Genomic DNA, 17,360 nt, shown 5'->3' on the forward strand with positions numbered 1-17,360 from the left:
GTAATTATAGCGTATTAATTCAAATGATTATATTTATATGATTGGTTAACATTGCGAATGTAAAATGATTTGTTATTTTTATGAATTTTGTAAGTTTCACTATGTAAATAACAAAATTTAACTATCACATATTTTTTAAAAATGTTTATCTATTTATTATGAAAAATTCAATTATCACGCCATTGTCATCGTGAAATTCTCCCTTAAGGAAATCTAATTGTCAGAGATGATGCTCCATTTTACTAAAGCCCTTAAACTCTGGAGCTGTTATAATCTCGTATGCCGACTGACTGCTCCGTCAAGATTATTTTAATCCTTCGCTTATCCAATTCTTAATCGAGGATTCTCAGCTCTTTCCCAAAATTAATTCTATTGAATATTTCAAGGTTCAAATACTTTCAAAAAATATTTTTCATATGGGACGTTAGTAAGATCAAAATATTATAAAATTAAAGATTTAATGAAAGATAAAGAAAAATATAATGCAAATTATGCGTTTGATTGTCCTCTTTTGATTTTCGATTAAATTTATTATCTTAACAACTTACCCGGTTTCTGAGCTCTCGCGTTTGTTTCTATCACTTCAAAATGGCCCACGCAGACATCTGGATTATCATTTTCCGGAAATAGATCACATTCGAGATAATCCGGTAGTGCCAAGCTAAAGACTTCGAGAAAGAAACCACAACGCCTTTTAGTTTCTGTAAAATAAAAGGGGAAAAAACAAACAAAAAATGTTCATCAATCTAAATCATTATTATATTATTTATCATTCGTTTATTAGTTTCGTATGAATTTCATATTGAAAAGTAATCGAAAATTATTTGAATTAAATTTATTTGCTTCTTTGTTTTGAAATTTATTATTTAATTTTTTTTTTTTCTTTTTTTTTAATTCGACTCATTTAATTTGTATATGAATGTGAAAAAAAAAAAAGAAGGAAAATGAATAATTCAAAATAATTCCAAACGTCTTCTCTTTTTCAATTCTATTACAAATTCGATTTAATGTCAACGTGAAAAAGAAAGAAAAAAAAAAAAAAAAAAGAAAAAAGAAAGGAAAAAAAATCAAGAATAAACTTACCAGAACAGAGACTACGACAAGGTCGGACCAAATGACCACGAGATCCACACTTCGGTACGAAGATACTACATAGAAATAGAGCTGCCAATTCGTAACACCTAACATCTACGACGGACTTGTATAATTGCAATTCTTGTTGAGCGTCCCGTTGACCGAAGTTACCCATGAAATTTGGAAAGACCGTGAAGTTGTAAGGGACCTGTAAAATAAAATCATACGATACGAATGAGAACTTCTTCTATAGCTTATCGATGACGAAGTTTATAAAGAGCAAATAATTGTTCGATTATTTTGATACGTTTGATCGCCGATACGAATAAAGATAAACGAAGAAGATAAAAATAAAACGATAAATAAATTCAAACAAGAAGAAAAGAATGTAACAAAAAAAAAAAAAAAAAAAAAAGAAAAAAGAAAAAAGGAGAAAAGAAAAAGAAAACAAAATAATGAAAAAGAAGAAGAAGAAAAAAAAAGAAAAAAGAAATAATACACTGGCAGGGATTTATTCGATTCAACACGATCGACATGCATACATGCATGCATACATATATACATATGTTAAGTAACGTATACATATATATATATATATATATATATATATATATATATATATATGCATACATTCCGTTGTAATTCCCTGCTCTTTCGAAACGTACCGCGTAAATATCGCTCCTAAAACCAGTCGTTTTTTTCGCCGAGTACGCCGATTATTCAGCCGAGTTGCTCGTTCACGTAGCACAGGGATGACGCGAGAGTCGTTTTATGAATTTTTAATGGGAAGGCTTTTCGCAAGAGAGAGAGAGAGAGGACTAAGCGAAAGGTGACACTTGAAAAAGGGTCGACAAAAAAAGGAAAAAAAAAGAGAAAGAAAAAGGAGGGAGAGATGAAGGAGGAGGAGGAGGAGGGTGAGGAGGAGGTGGAGGAACATGAAAAATTTATTTGAACGACGGAAATGTGAAATTATCGTTGAAGACGTCACGCGCGCGCACACACGCACATCTATATTCTGGAAACGATTTAAAAAAAAATTTTTTCTTTTAAATAAAAAGAGGGTGAGGAAGAGAGAGAGAGAGAGAGAGAGAGAGAGAGAGAGAAGATTCGAATGTTATAAACGAAGAAGAAAAAAAAAAGGTGTGAAAATAATTCAGTTGCCATAATGCATACTACTATAATTAATCTACATTACATAACCGAGCTTCGAATATTCCGAAATATATTTCTCTCTCGAGGCGTATTTAATTCGGTGTGTAATAATATCGTCGCCACGTCGCGTGAAACCCCGGAATCTCGCGAATGAATTCCGTCGGAAGACGTTGCTTGCGATCGATTAAAGAGGAGATGGCTACAACTGGTTACGTTTAGAACTCTCGCGACACATGGGGCCACCTTAAATTATACGTTCGATAAAAGATTATTTTCAATTTACGTTTAATATAAACCACGGGAATATTAGTTTTTTTTTTTTTTTTCTTATTTGCATTCGCATTTTGTCGCTTAATTAAGACAATTTTATTTCGAAGAGAAGAAGAATGGAGGAAACGAAAGGAGAAAATGAAAAAAAAAAAAAAAAGAAGAAGAAGAAGAAAAAGAGGAGAGAGGAAAGGTGAGAAAAAACGAGCGCCGTCACGTGACTCGTTTTTCCCTTTTCGTTTAGCCCAACGTCAATTAATTTCCTTTCACGGTACCGAGATAATCCGAGGAATTATTTGTTGAAAGTTCTTATACGTCTCTCTCTCTCTCTCTCTCTCTCTCTCTCTCTCTCTCTCTCTCTCTCTCTCTCTCTCTCTTTCTTTCTCTCTTCCTCTTCCACGTTGTCCTTGATTATGCGAATGCACGTCGTACCATAATAGAACGAAATACAAATTTCTTCTTATAACGGGGGATGACATCAACTAAATATAACAATGATCATTCAGAATATCTATTTTATTTCATGGTTGGTTATATATGAACGAAAAGAAAAGAAAACAAAAAAAAAAAAAAAAATAAAAGAAAAGAAGTTTGTGAAAACATAACTGAATTATTTCGAGAGGGCAACGTGTAAAAACGTGCAAAAAGTTCCGTTCTTTTTTTTCTCTCTCATCGTCATTTATTACGAAATTTTAGGATCAAGATGAAGTTCAAGAGATTCGAGTTTGAAAAAAAAAAAAAAGAAAAGAAAAGAAAAGAAAAATAGAAACAGAAAAAAGAAAACGAGAAAAAGTAAAACAAATTCAACAAATAAAGCAAATAAATGGCGAGGCAGATAGTCAAGGCGATTGTCATTTAGCCGATTCATCCTGTAAAACAATGGGGATTCTTAATTACCTTGTGATATTGACAAAAGTTGACTATCACCGGTAAACAGACACCCGGTGCAGGATTTTTCTCTTCTTCTTCTTCCTGTATTATTGAACGCGTTGGTTCGGTCACCATAATGGCTCTCGTATATTCCGTTCTATTCTCGAATCTTATGGCAGTTTCAGGATACGCTGTGTTCAATGAAATGACTAAATCAAAATCAATTGTATTGATTATACGATGATTGGACGATAAAGTTCCTAAGGTGGATATTGCAATTTTACAATATGAAAAAGATATTGCGATGTGATAAAGCGTAAAATTAACATTTTTTTTTTTTCTTTTTTCGAGATAATCCAAAAAATTGGCCGATCGACATATAAAAATATTATTCTTTTTGATTATAAGATTGAATTATTATTACTGTAATAACTAATTCGAATCGTGATATAATAGAATTGTTTATTTTATTATGCACACACACACACACACACACACACACATTGTTTGCAATCTTGTGTTTGCTGTAAACTTGATATTCGTATTTGAAATAGACATGTGATAGATAGGAGAGAAACGAACAGGAAGAGAGAGGAAGGGAGAGGAAGAAGGTGAGTGAGTGAGTGAGAGAGAGAGAGAGAGAGAGAGAGAGAGAGAGAGAGAGAGAGAGAGAGAGAGAGAGAGAGAGAGAGAGAGAGAGAGAGAGAGAGAGTATTATTGATCTTTTAGTACCACAAAGCAAATCATATGTCCTACATTGACATTGCTCGATCGATTGTACTAATACAAGAAATTTCTTTTATACGATCTTATAAGAGAAAAAGAAATTCTTGATATATCGTCAATCATTTCTTTGTTTATATTTTATAAATAAATAAATAAATATATATATATATATATATAATAATTTTATGTGAACGTAGTATTAAATATTATAAAATAAAAATAAAAATTTATATGATATCTACCATTGTCTTAATGTTTAAAATTATTTAAGCTTACTTTTATAATATGCATTCAATCCGGCAACAATAGCTAAAAGGGCAACAATATTGGCCAATAATTGCACATATTTGAATCTTCCTCTTGTTACGTAATGACGATTAGCCATATCCTTGATTATCTGTAACAAGAAAAAAGAAAAGAAAAGAAAAAAAAAAAAAAAGGAAGAAAGAAAAGTGATAAATTTCTTTGGCATTAATATAATACAAATCATGCATGATACTCGACAATAAATAATTCAAGCTGTTTAAGCAACGTTTTAACAATGATTGTGGTTACGTTAATGATACGGGCATCGTTGTAATATCAACCATTCACAGCGCTACGTTCAAATATTTCTGCTCGCGATAATATGTTGAATGGCTCACAATAGTGTCGAGTATTTAACGATGAGCATTAAACTAAGCCACGTAAATGTCCACGCGAATTACAATACCAAACTTCTATACAAAATTCTAAATACAATGAGAGAGAGAGAGAGAGAGAGAGAGAGAGAGAGAGAGAGATGCGTATTAAATGCCACGAATGTTTCTTTTGTTCTCACGAGAAAATATAACTGAACGATTGAATCTAATAATAATTAATTTGTAATTTTTCTAAACATATTAATTAATTTATTTTCTTTCTCTCTCTCTCTCTCTCTCTCTTTCAAAAAAAAGGATTATTTCTTCGTGATGGAATTTTCTTCCTACGTTAAAACGTAGGATATCCTTATCTTCTTTCCTTCTAATGATAACCTTTAAGTTAGGATTTTTTTCTTTTTTTTCTTTTTTGTTTTTTTTTTTTTTTAACTCACCTTATGATGCAAAGATGTACTGTTACTACCATGAGTTCTAACGATCGTTTGTAGACTAGCCGGTGTGCTTGTAGATTTTGTTATTGGCCTACCCGATGAATTTTCAGGTTCATGAACCAAAGCTCTATCTATAAAATAGTTCTAATTATATCATTAACTATAAAAACAAATATGTATGTATATATATATATATTAGATATATTACCTGGCACTTTTCCATATTTATGTGGAAGCAAGGGTGCTTCCATAGTTTTGTTTGTGTAACTTGGTGAACTGGTTTGACTAAAACTATCGGATGAAACGTTGCTATCCTGTCTGACACTGATTGGTTTTGGCACGTAATTTTGACAAATCGTACTACTAAGCGGCGGAGGTAGATTCGTTTGCGTTGCCTTAGGTAATTTTTCTAATTTCTCGATACCAGATCTTTCCTTTCTCGAATTATGTTGTAACATGTTCCTGGCCCTTTCCATATCGGTCTCATATTTTCCACGAGTCGATTGATCGACGATAGATCTTTGATCGGACAATATTCGTCTTTCTAATTCTTGTGGTACCCTTGAAATATCTTCGTATCTATAGGACGATTTTATTTCGATATTGCAAAAACTCACGTATTTGTTTATATAAAAAAAAAAAAAAAGAAAAGAAATTGTTATAAAAAAAATTTTTTACCTAGATATTGACCTATCTTTGTTCAAACGTCTCTCCATGTCCCTATAACGACGTTGATCATCCTCCTCGTTTTTACTCTGAAGACGTCGTTCGAGATTCTTCGAGGCTGCTTGAAGTTCCTCAAACTTAGATCTTTTCTCTTCTTCTCTATACGATCTAACCAGTCCTACGAACTTTCGTTCCTCCTGAAAAGTGTCTCTAGAAGGAGACTCAGACATTTCTTCTTCGGATATTCCCTCCAATACTTCCTCCTCTATGCTATCCTCAATGCTTTTCTCTTCTTTTCTGAACTTTCCTCCTGGGTATTCTTGTCTGAGTGAAAAATGTTCAATGGTTTTAAACTGATATAAAAGAATTTATATATATATATATATATATATATATATATATATATATATATATATATATATTTAATATAAGAGATTCTCATGATATATTTTCATCATTTAGCTATGATATAAAATTGATCGTTTAGGTGTATCGCATGTACTGATTATTCTGTCTTGAAATGCATACATATAATAAACGCGTTAAGTCGCCTTCAAAATATAATGTATTTAACGCGAATCTCTCCATTAATATGAATTAACATAGGTTTAAGTTAAAAAAAAAAAAAAAAAAAAAAAGAAAAGAAAAAAAAAGACGCACAGAAAAGAGTCATCATAACGATAACGTGATAACTAATTAAAAGATTACAAAATAATTTACTATCGTTAAATAAATATAATAGCTGATCAATCTGAAAGAAGATAAATCGTATAAGCACGCTAATTGATGATTAAAACTGTTAACGTTAAGTTCCACTCGTACGGCAATATAATCGAATACTTTACCAAGATTAAGCTTCGAATTTACGCTTGGTTTGACGAACCACTTCTAAGTGCAAACGTCTGAATCATTTAGGTCAAATTCGAACGTAGTATCTACCATGTAAAGCGTGTTTAATGTTGAACCGAGTGGACTTGACATTGTTGGGATAAATCATCGCTTTTGTGCATTTAGAAAATTTCTTAACGATTATAGCTAGCTAAAGAGATTAGTCCTATTTAAACAAAAATTCTTTAAGCCTTGCGATCTTTTATCACAACTCGACGCGAACAATATTCATTTTATCGTGTTAATATCGTAACAACTTTCAGATCTCGTTTAAAGGATTAATTATTTTTAATTTCTTCTTCTTAAAAAAAAAAAAAAAAAAAAAAAAAAAAAAAAAAAAAAAAAAAAAAAAGAACGAATTACGTTTAAAAAAAAATCTAATTCTTCAAGTCAAAATATATATATATATATATATATATATATATATACATATACATATGTATATATCGTAAATATAAAATTTAATTAATAAAAGATATAGAAATACATTATAATAATACTAGCACGTATTTACCTGTCATTTTGAGAAGGGATATTTTGTCGTTGTCTATTCTCTTCTCTACCACCTAGTATATCATCGAACTTAGTCTCGTTGTTCTTGAGAGTCCTCTCGTGAAGGTTCTTCTCAAGATCTCGCGAAGCCTTTCGAAGTTCATCGAAGCTAGATTTTCGATTCTCAAGCTTTTCCTCATCCGGGAAATTGACTTTGCCGAAGTTAGCAATGAAACCGTTCTCATTGGTACTGACCACGTCCTTCGATTCAAAAGCCAAAGAGAAATCCTCGGTGGACGGTTGAGTATGCGTTCTAAATGGTCCAAGGTCTATCAATTTCTCATCGATCGTTACCGTCTGATTCCAAGTAGGAGTGCCAAGATGACAAGCCGTTGTCGGTGACGATGACAAAGATGATGACGACGTTGGATCATTATTAATTCGTTGATTCGTTGATGAATCATCTTGTTGCCTGTTACCATTAATCTTTTTAATTGGAATTGGTTTCTCGTTTTTGGATCTTTTTGGTATTGCCGGTGGACGTAATGGTATTGGTGGTGGTGCTACCTATACGTTAAGTAATACACATATTTTATTAATATCAAAAAAAAAAAAAAAAAAAAAAAAGAAAAATAAATTGAAAAGAGTAAACAAAAAAAAAAGATTGATCTTAAAATAAATGACAGTTTAATACTTGTTATACATTGAAGAATATAAAAATGTGTAATGCTTGTAATTCTCGGATATGTCGATATTTTTATGTTTATAGACACGTACATATTTGTTCGTGTAAAGATCATTTTTGTGGAAAAAAGAAAAGAAAAAAAAAAAATATATATATATATATATATAATAATTCCATTTCGCATGTGACTTATTTTTCAATTGAAATTTTACAAAAATATCCATCCCTTTTACGATATCCGTCAAAGAAATATATTTACCGTTGGTGTGGCTGAATGGCGACGTGGAATAGGTGGTGGCACATTATTTTCGTTGGGTGGTGGCTCCGGAAGTAGAGATGCTCGTGTTGGTAATCCGACGCTATGAATTCTACTCTGTCTGCAACAGAAGAAAGGATCTCTCCTCTTTACAAATGGTCCATCCTTTCGATTCCATTAGTAATGCTATTACATAAATAAATCAATTGTACGAATGAAAGAATATAATTATCATTTAGCGGCATATAATTATTAAATATTAGTTATATTTATATAAACTTTTTTTTTTTTTTTTTATACAGAATGGGCCAAAAGTTTCTAAACGATTTTTAAAAATCAATTATTCTTATTCGAGATACTTTACAAGTTTGTTACATTAATGTCTTACATTATATAATTTAACAAGCTAAGATTTGTTATTGTTAATATTTGTTATATTATTATTTGTTAACAAGCTAAGTTTTACAATGTAGCCACCAAAAAAAAAGAAAAAAAAATAAAAAAAAGAAAAACAAAGATTAACCTGAACGAACTTTTATCTTTCTCATCTTCTTTAGATTTCTATCACGATGATTCGATTGTTTGAAAATGTTGCCGTCAAATTTCTAACATATCTAAGAGAAAATCAAATATACGTTTACAAATGAATTCTTTTTCGCAAACAAGTGCAAGGAGTTTGTTTTTTTTCTTTCTTTCTTTCTTTCTTTCTTTCTTTATTTTTTCTTTACTTTTATCATCGATTTGACCCTGCCCTCCTTTTTACTTTTTTTTTTTTTTCTTCTCACAGTTGTAACCTTAAGCTTCTTAACAAGCCTCTTGCTAATTTTACTTATTTTCCTTATCTCAAGGCTTATATAACGTAATACTCCTGTAGGATCTGCTAAAGCTAAAGATATCGTATTAACGTCGGATTTGTTCAAGATTCAGCAAAAGTGTTAGAAACAGACCAAAGTTTCGAGAACTACTGATATCGACATTAAGAATCGGAAAAAGTTGAAATTGATTGAAAAAGAAGAAGTAGACAAAGTCCAATGAATATAATTGAAATCTTTGTAATTGACAAATTATTGAACACGACGATGATTTAATATAATATCTATATACGTGACTAGAATTAATTAAAAATTATGTTCAATAAAATGTACGCTCATTTTTTTATATATCTTAATGAAACTAAAAAAAAGGGAAAAAGAAAAAAGAAAATAATTAAACGAAAAAAAAAAAAAAAAAAAAAGAAAGAAAGAAAAAGTAATAAGAAAAAAGTAAAATTACCAAAAAGCATATTTCAATGATTAAATGAGTTTAAATTAAAGTGAACACACGCAAGTTGTATATAAAACGAAATCCAATTAAAATGTAATTGAAATTTTCAAATAATTTAACGAATTATCGATAGAATAATTATTTACAATTAGTATGATATTTCCATGAGATTAAAAAGGTCCAAATTTAATTCACTTTATCACGCGTCTAGCATGACAAAACAAAAATTGTAATGTCCAATAAAATGTTCGATAAAATGTACGATAATGTTTATTATATTATAACGAGGAAGCAAAAAAGAAAAAAATAAATAATAAAAATTAGCAAATATTTGTACATTCTGATGGATGAATAAGCTTAGATTACGGAGAAGACACAAGAGAACCTAAAACGATGCGTAAATTCATGTGAATAGATTTTACATATTCTGAATATCTATTTCATATGCATCAGCATCGTCTCTCCTTCTTGCTCGCCTTACTGTTCGTTGCATCTTAATTCAAAGATTGTTTACTCAACTGGCAAAGTTTAACTCTTGGAAAAGCCCATGAATGCTTTGCAAAGTAATCGAAATTCATTCATTATTCTATTCCATGACTGAGATAGGATCGATTTGATAAATAAACTATTATAAATTTTATATAAAAGGATTTATGTATATCTAAAAAATTATCTAATTATAAATTAAATAATAAAATTTTTCTCTAATATCTAACGTGTGTATAGAAATTTAATTTCTATATTTTAACAAATATAATTTCAATAAAAGATTATTCAATTTTCGTTTGTTATTTCAAAGAAATTTAATACATTGTTGATAAATCATTGAATTTGATCTATGGTATAAATCGTTAGCTATAGAGAGTTAATAGAAACGAAACCGTTCTATTGTTCTAAATTGCTCATCTTCCTTCAAATAATCAACAAGAGTATTACTATGAGAACGTCAAATTATCTACGATACAAATATATCATATATACGTATCGAATAATAACGAATTAGACGAAAAAAATTCTAACACTTTATCCAGCATAAAATCGTAACAAAAGAGATATTAAAAGAGGTTTTTTTTTTAATTTTTTCATTAAAATATGTTTCTCACTTGCTTGGCTTTGAAAAAAAAAAAAAAGAAAAAAAAAAAAGATCCTAAAACACCTCTTGGAAATCTCTCAAATTTAAAACGATTAAAAGAACGATGATATAACGGGTGATTCCAGGGTACATCATTGACAAAAGAAACAGATGTCGCTGGACAAAGTAAATTCGTAAATACGATTTTTTATCGTCGTAACTTTTGCCATAATAACGACGATCATAAGTAATGTAATAAAAAAAAATTTTTTTACTGCTCGTAATAAGGAAAACAATTCATTAAGAAAATAATGATCCTTATATCGATATAAAACTTTGAGAGATAATATTTTTTCCTTAGAAAAGAGAGATGAGATTACTTCGGCGAAATGAAATATTCTATCTTGTAGTACATTATAACGAACTAGATTGAATCTTTATGCTTGCTTAAACTTTAAAAACAAATTCTCGAGAGAAATAAAAACGAATCCTCGTTTCGAAAATTAAATCTCAAGTTAATATAATCTGTCAATTTGTTAATCAATCCTCAAAACGAACTCGATAGTTAATTTTAAGCCTTGTTCCATTTAATAATTTAACGTTCTAACTATAAAACATCATTAACGAAATTTTTTATCGATTACAAAAAAAAAAAAAAAAAAAAAAAAAAAAAGCGCGATGAGAAAGACAAAAAAAAAGATTTTTTTAAGATTTCTAAAAAAAAAAAAAAAAGAAAGGAATCACGCGAAGTAAATAAGATCATAAAAAAAAAAAAAAACAAAAAAGAAAAAAAAAGATTTCACGTTATCACGTATACATTTATATTATCATATCCTTTTTAAACTTAAGTTAAAACAAACATACTTAATATTTCTTACTAATACATTTCTTATTTCTATTCGTAGAAATAAATTAACATTAATCATTCGATTTATTTATTAATACATACCTCGGCTGTCGAGTTGGACTCAATTCGTCGCCATGAGTGTTCGTCATCGACATGATTATTGTGTGCTGTAACATATCGATCAAATTTTTATCTATTAATATTCTTTCATGAATATAAACAAAATAAATATTAACTAATAGAACATCTTTAAATCATTTGTATCGTCAAATCGTTCGAACATATTCTCATTCAATAAAATTACTATTTATAATAATGGAATAATCGTTAGGACGTCATTGGTCTATTTCATTTGTCATAAAATATATATATATATATATACATATATATATATGAGGATGATGATACTTTATGCAGAATGGTTTCGCAACTCTCCACGAAATAGGAACATACTATTCAATTTCCAACCGCTTCCGCATCGTCTATTACTAGCAGCAGACAGTATGGAAGGTCCGTTCTACCATTTCGTTCTTTGGGATCGATGTGCTTCCTCTTCATTCGTATCTACGAACACAACTACTATTGTTACCACCACCACTACCACCACCACCACCATCACTATCACCACAACAACTACTATCACCATCCAACAGCAGTAGTAGTAGTAGTAGCAGCAGCAGCAGCAGCAGCAGCAGCAGCAACAACAGCAGCATCAGCACCAACGAGATGAGATGCTGCTTTCGTACGTCTCTACTCGTGAAAATGCACATACATATATGCATATATACATATATATTTAACAATCCCGAGTTCCCATTTTATTTCGAGATCTCCGAATGAATTTTCGCGCATCGCTGTCGATGATAATAATAAGGTAAGAAAAAAAAAAAAAAAAAAAAAAAAAAAGATTACGTAAAAATGACGATCTATTTTAGATATAAGGAAAAAGATTTACAATTAATTTTGTATTTTATGATCGTTTTGTTTTTGAAATTTTTTTTATTCGACTTTTTTCTTTTTTTTTTTTTTTTGCTTTTTTTATGAATATTTTTAAAAGATTATCAATATTCTATTCCTTGTCTTCGTGTGTTTTATCTATATAATGTTTATTTTTTGTTTGTTTGTTTTTAATTAGTTATTATTATTGTTATTATTATTTTATTATAATTTCTAATAGAATTTGTGTACCTTAAATAGAATAACGCGAGAAAAAGGGGGAAGAGAGAGAGAGAGAGAGAAAGAATACAATTTTCTAGTTTAAACGATAGTTTTAGCTTAATCGATTTAGCCTAATCCAAAGGATTTAAAAATCCTTTTGCGACGAATAAACACTATTACTATTTCTTCTTTTAGTCCAATCTAAATTTCGCGCATAGTTTAACCGTTGAATATTCGTCGTAAAACGTTTTAAACGTAAAAAGAGAATGAACTTGATTGTTCTTGAGAATGCTTTCTCTGTCTAAGAGAGACCATTAATACAGAGAAAATTATTCCAAAAAATTCCTAAGTGTGATTCTTAAAAATTGTTTGCTCTTTGTTCGAAATGTTTTAGACTGATATGTTCTTACTTTCTTTTTTTTTTTTTTTCCTTACCTAATTGTAAAATTACACATTTTTGAGCGACTTGTAATACCATAGCTGGAAAATAAAAAACAAAAAAGGTGTGAAAAAATTGTAATTGATTTTTCTAAATCATCTCTCTTTTAAAAATATTTGACTAATCCTACGCAAAAATTGTTTCCACATTTTTAATTATTTCATCATATTATATTTTTTTGTATGACGTTTATAAATAGTTTCCCCTATTTTAAATTCTTCCTTTCCTCATCCCCGTAATCCGTAGGATCACAGTTTCTTTACTCTTTCCTCTTCCTACCAACTTTTGTATTTGTTCCTTTATTTTCCAAACCAAAGAGAACCGACCAAGTATTTTCTCTTTTTAACTTTGAACCGTCAAAACAATTCTACGTGGGTTCGTATACTCTATTTAATGAATGAAATGTTTTCAACAACTACTTACATTTATCACGATGGCGACTTTTTAATCCATTTACATTAACAAATGTATTTTAGAGAATATTTCTTAAGAAGAAAAAAAACAAAAAAAAGAAACATTTCACTTTAATAAAAGTATTCAAATTAAAAACAATTTATAAATGAGACAACTTTTATCCGTCTTAATTACAATTGGAAAATAATGTTCGTTGAATGTATCTATTATATTAAATAAATGAAAAAAAAAAAAATATATATATATATATATATGTATATTAATTTTAATAAAAATCGTCTTTTGCCAAATCCAATCAAAATACTCGCGTGAATAATTATTAGAAAGTACATTAAAGCATTTGTTGTTATATCTAGAAGTAAATGCGATTAATTCCTATATACTAGAGCCGATTAACATATAGCAATAATAGCAACTATAGCAATAGTATTAGTAATATATATATATATATCTTTTATGTGTGCATATTTGTGTGTGTGTGTGTGTGTGTGTGTGTGTGTACATATAAGTAGTGCATTCCTTTTAGAAACTACTTATACGTATTCAATAGAAACTATTGAAACTGTTCTAATTGCATTAATTACAAAACTTTTACTTTAGCGCAACTTCTTTACATTTTTCACATCGAACTATTTAACATCACTAATGCAACCAAAATATTACTATACTATGTAATAATAATGTTCCAGATAAAATAGGCACGTTCTTAGAAGAAATATTATTTTAAAAATTTAAAAGGCCTTTTTTTCTTTCTTCCTTTTTTCTTTTTTTTTTTTTTTTTTTTTATATAACAACAATTTAAATACACTCTTTATAAGACCAACACATACATTCGTAAAATGACTTTTAACGAAATCGATAAAGCGTCGCGATAATCTGAAAATGTAAAAAAAAAAAAAAAATGAAAAAAAAAATCCATTTTCAATGATTCTTTCATTCTTTTTTTTTTCTGCGAACTTATCGAAAACACACATTGAGTGTTATTGATTGCAATCATAAATTTACGTACATTATAATTATACATTATAATTATAGATTGAAAGTTCCTAGAATTGTGGTATATAATAATAATTAAAAAATAAAAAGAAAAAAAAAGAATAAAAAAAAGAATAATTAATTTTTAAAATCATATAGGATCCTTTGGCCCCACGTCCCCCTTTCCTCCACTCTCTCTACTATAATTATAGTATTACATTCAGATCGACATAAATAAATTATAAAATCAGTACTATAATTGTAGTATTCAAACTGACATAAATAATAGATGTTTAATTTTGATTTTTAATGAGAAACTCTATCTAGTTGGAATCTTCTTCAGATTTTCTCAAAGCTGATTTAATTTGCACTACTCTTCTTCTTTTTCTTCTTCTTCTTCTACTTCTATTTCTTTTTTTTTCTTATTCTTATTATTATTCTTATTCTTATTCTTATTCTTATTCTTATTCTTATTCTTATTCTTATTCTTATTCTTAAAGCTCACACTCAACGTTGTTTTTCAAAGCAACCCCCCTCCCATCCCCTTTGAAGAATGGAAAATGCAAATGTATTCTCTCAAATCGTCAGAACGATTATGATACCGAAACGATATTGAATTCTGATAATCCATTCTCATTGAGCGAAAGAATAATTTTTAACGAATTTTTCAAAGTTACGATCAAAGAGACTTAATCTCCCTATTCGTCCTTGAAATTTTATATCTAAAATATTAACAAACAAAATGATAATGGTTCTATTAAGACAAAGCCAAGTATGTTATTACGTATATTAAATATATAATAACGTTCAAATATTTTTTTTCTTGTCTTGAAAAAATGTTTCTCTTGTCTACAAAAAAATTAATTTCGATTAAATATATTCTTATAAAAATATTTAATTCTTCTTTAATCTTTCCTAAAACATACGCACGTGCCAATTTTTGTATTTCTTTTGTGTCTTTTTTCTTTTTGTCTTTTTATATTTCGACTTTTTATTATTTTGAAAAAAAAAAAAAGTATCTATTTCAAAAGATAAATCTGATTAACAAATACATGTGTAATGAAAAAAAAAAAAAAAAAAAATATATTTATACAATGAAATATATTTTCTTTTAGTGTCTCTTGAAAAAACACGGACAGACACACATACGCACACACAAACAAACACACAGATATAGACACAAAAGATATACATAGATTGTATATGCCATTATTATTCTTATTTCTCAATTCTTCTTCAATAATATAATTTCTCTCTTATTTCCTTGTTCCAAGAAAAAAATCTAGAGTATATTAAAAGAGAAGAAAAGAGAGTCAGAAAAAAGAATTTTTTTTTCAATGACTATAACCTTATCGATCGTACGAGAGAATAAAGAGACTATATTAAATCGTCGTACGCGTAAAGCACGGCTAATGGTCCTGATACTCTCTCAAATTGATCCTCGCAAATGGTCGTTGAATGTTCGATCGCGATACGATAAAAAGATTACACGCAACCTGTCGCGAGGGTAACTTAAAACAAAAATTTTTAATATATATATATATATGTGTGTAGAATCAGGAAATATATAAGTAGGTCAATTTCGAGATTTATCAATTTTTATAATAATATTATAATGTCCGAACAAAAGTCTCTTGATAAAAGATACATATAAATATATACATTAATCGTACTTTGATAGGAGAGAGAGAGAGAGAGAGAAAAAAGAAAAAGAAAAATACGTATCGTGTTAGGTTCGATTTCTCAAAAGAGCATTCAAGTTAAAAAAAGAAAAATACGAACGTTAGTCCGATCATTTACGTTTCCTCTACACTAACAAGAGACATCAAAAGATCTTCTTCAACATTAAAAAAAAAAAAAAAAAAAAAAAAAAAAAAAAAAAATACTATATCTTTATCGATATGATACTCTATCCATGATACATAAATTGATGACCTACTTATGTATATCAAAAATATATCCTAGCGATCTCTATATGAACTGTAACGCGTCAGAATGAAAGAAAAAGAAAGGAAAACAAGAAAAAAGAAATGAAAAAATAAAATAAAATAAAATAAAATAAAATAAAACAAAATGAAATAAAATGAATTTATGATAGTATATATCACTCGATTGGAAGATACATGATATAAGTTCGAAGGGCGTGGAAAAATTTATATGGCTGGCAAAGGTCCCTGAATATCGATGTTCGAATCGAATATAAATGCAAACGACATTCAATGATTGACACGTTATCAGAGAAGAAAGAAGGAATAAAAAGTTTTGCAATATTTTATAAAATATAAAATTAGATAAGGGATGGAGAATGCAACCATGAAGAATATACGTAAGCTAGTCTCATCGTAGTAGTCTCCTACTGCTACTGACTGCTGATACCGATGTTACTGATACATACATACATAACTATAAATCAAAGGAGAATTTTGTAGCTATAAATCAGTGTGTTGTTTCTTCTATGTGCGATTGAGCATTTCGCCATCCGTCATGTGTGAATATACTTTTGACGTGTATATAACGGAACGCGCCCTTCGCCGCACAACACATATAATACATACATACATACATACATACATACATACATACATACATACATACATACATACATACATACATACATACATACATATATATATATATATATATATATATATATATATATATATATATATATATATATATATATACAACAAAGCAAATCTATTCCAATTCGGATAAACTTCAGAAAAGATCCTAACGCTTAGCGATGAACGGCTATGAAATCTGGATCAATCTTATTCTAAAGATTTCTTTATCTAAATCTATTCGAATTGTTTCAATATTATATATATATATACATATATATATATATATACAAATTATTGCCATTGAAAATAGCTTTATTTATTTATAAATAAAGTTATAAATATTTTTATTATCAATAAAAAAAAAAAAGAAAAAAATGAAAAAAAATTTCTAAGAACGATTTCATTTTAAAATCTATAAATAAGACGATATTTTACTTGACAATAGTTGTCATTGATTCAACTTGTATATAAGAAATGATTATA

General features: G+C 28.7%; 1 protein-coding gene across 16 annotated transcripts in view; it reads right to left on the bottom strand.

Moving 5' to 3' along the window:
* Nucleotides 1-17,360, bottom strand: part of LOC124424171 — a 50,006-nt gene that overhangs the window by 11,498 nt on the left and 21,148 nt on the right. For 14 of the 16 annotated variants that reach the window (XM_046962896.1, XM_046962852.1, XM_046962974.1 and 11 more), the window contains 10 exons: nucleotides 11,430-11,494; nucleotides 8,149-8,266; nucleotides 7,227-7,771; nucleotides 5,837-6,148; nucleotides 5,367-5,737; nucleotides 5,162-5,289; nucleotides 4,366-4,486; nucleotides 3,391-3,554; nucleotides 1,084-1,282; nucleotides 549-701 (listed from right to left, as the gene is read on the bottom strand). In XM_046962896.1, the coding sequence (XP_046818852.1) occupies nucleotides 549-701; nucleotides 1,084-1,282; nucleotides 3,391-3,554; nucleotides 4,366-4,486; nucleotides 5,162-5,289; nucleotides 5,367-5,737; nucleotides 5,837-6,148; nucleotides 7,227-7,771; nucleotides 8,149-8,266; nucleotides 11,430-11,494 (2,176 nt within the window). Of the gene's footprint in view, nucleotides 1-548; nucleotides 702-1,083; nucleotides 1,283-3,390; nucleotides 3,555-4,365; nucleotides 4,487-5,161; nucleotides 5,290-5,366; nucleotides 5,738-5,836; nucleotides 6,149-7,226; nucleotides 7,772-8,148; nucleotides 8,267-11,429; nucleotides 11,495-11,780; nucleotides 12,008-17,360 lie in introns of those variants that run through there. The other 2 variants (XM_046962983.1, XM_046962887.1) reach the window with 2 other exon arrangements.

The sequence above is a fragment of the Vespa crabro genome, chromosome 1, assembly GCF_910589235.1.
Source record: "Vespa crabro chromosome 1, iyVesCrab1.2, whole genome shotgun sequence".
NCBI classification, from domain to species: Eukaryota; Metazoa; Arthropoda; class Insecta; order Hymenoptera; family Vespidae; genus Vespa; species Vespa crabro.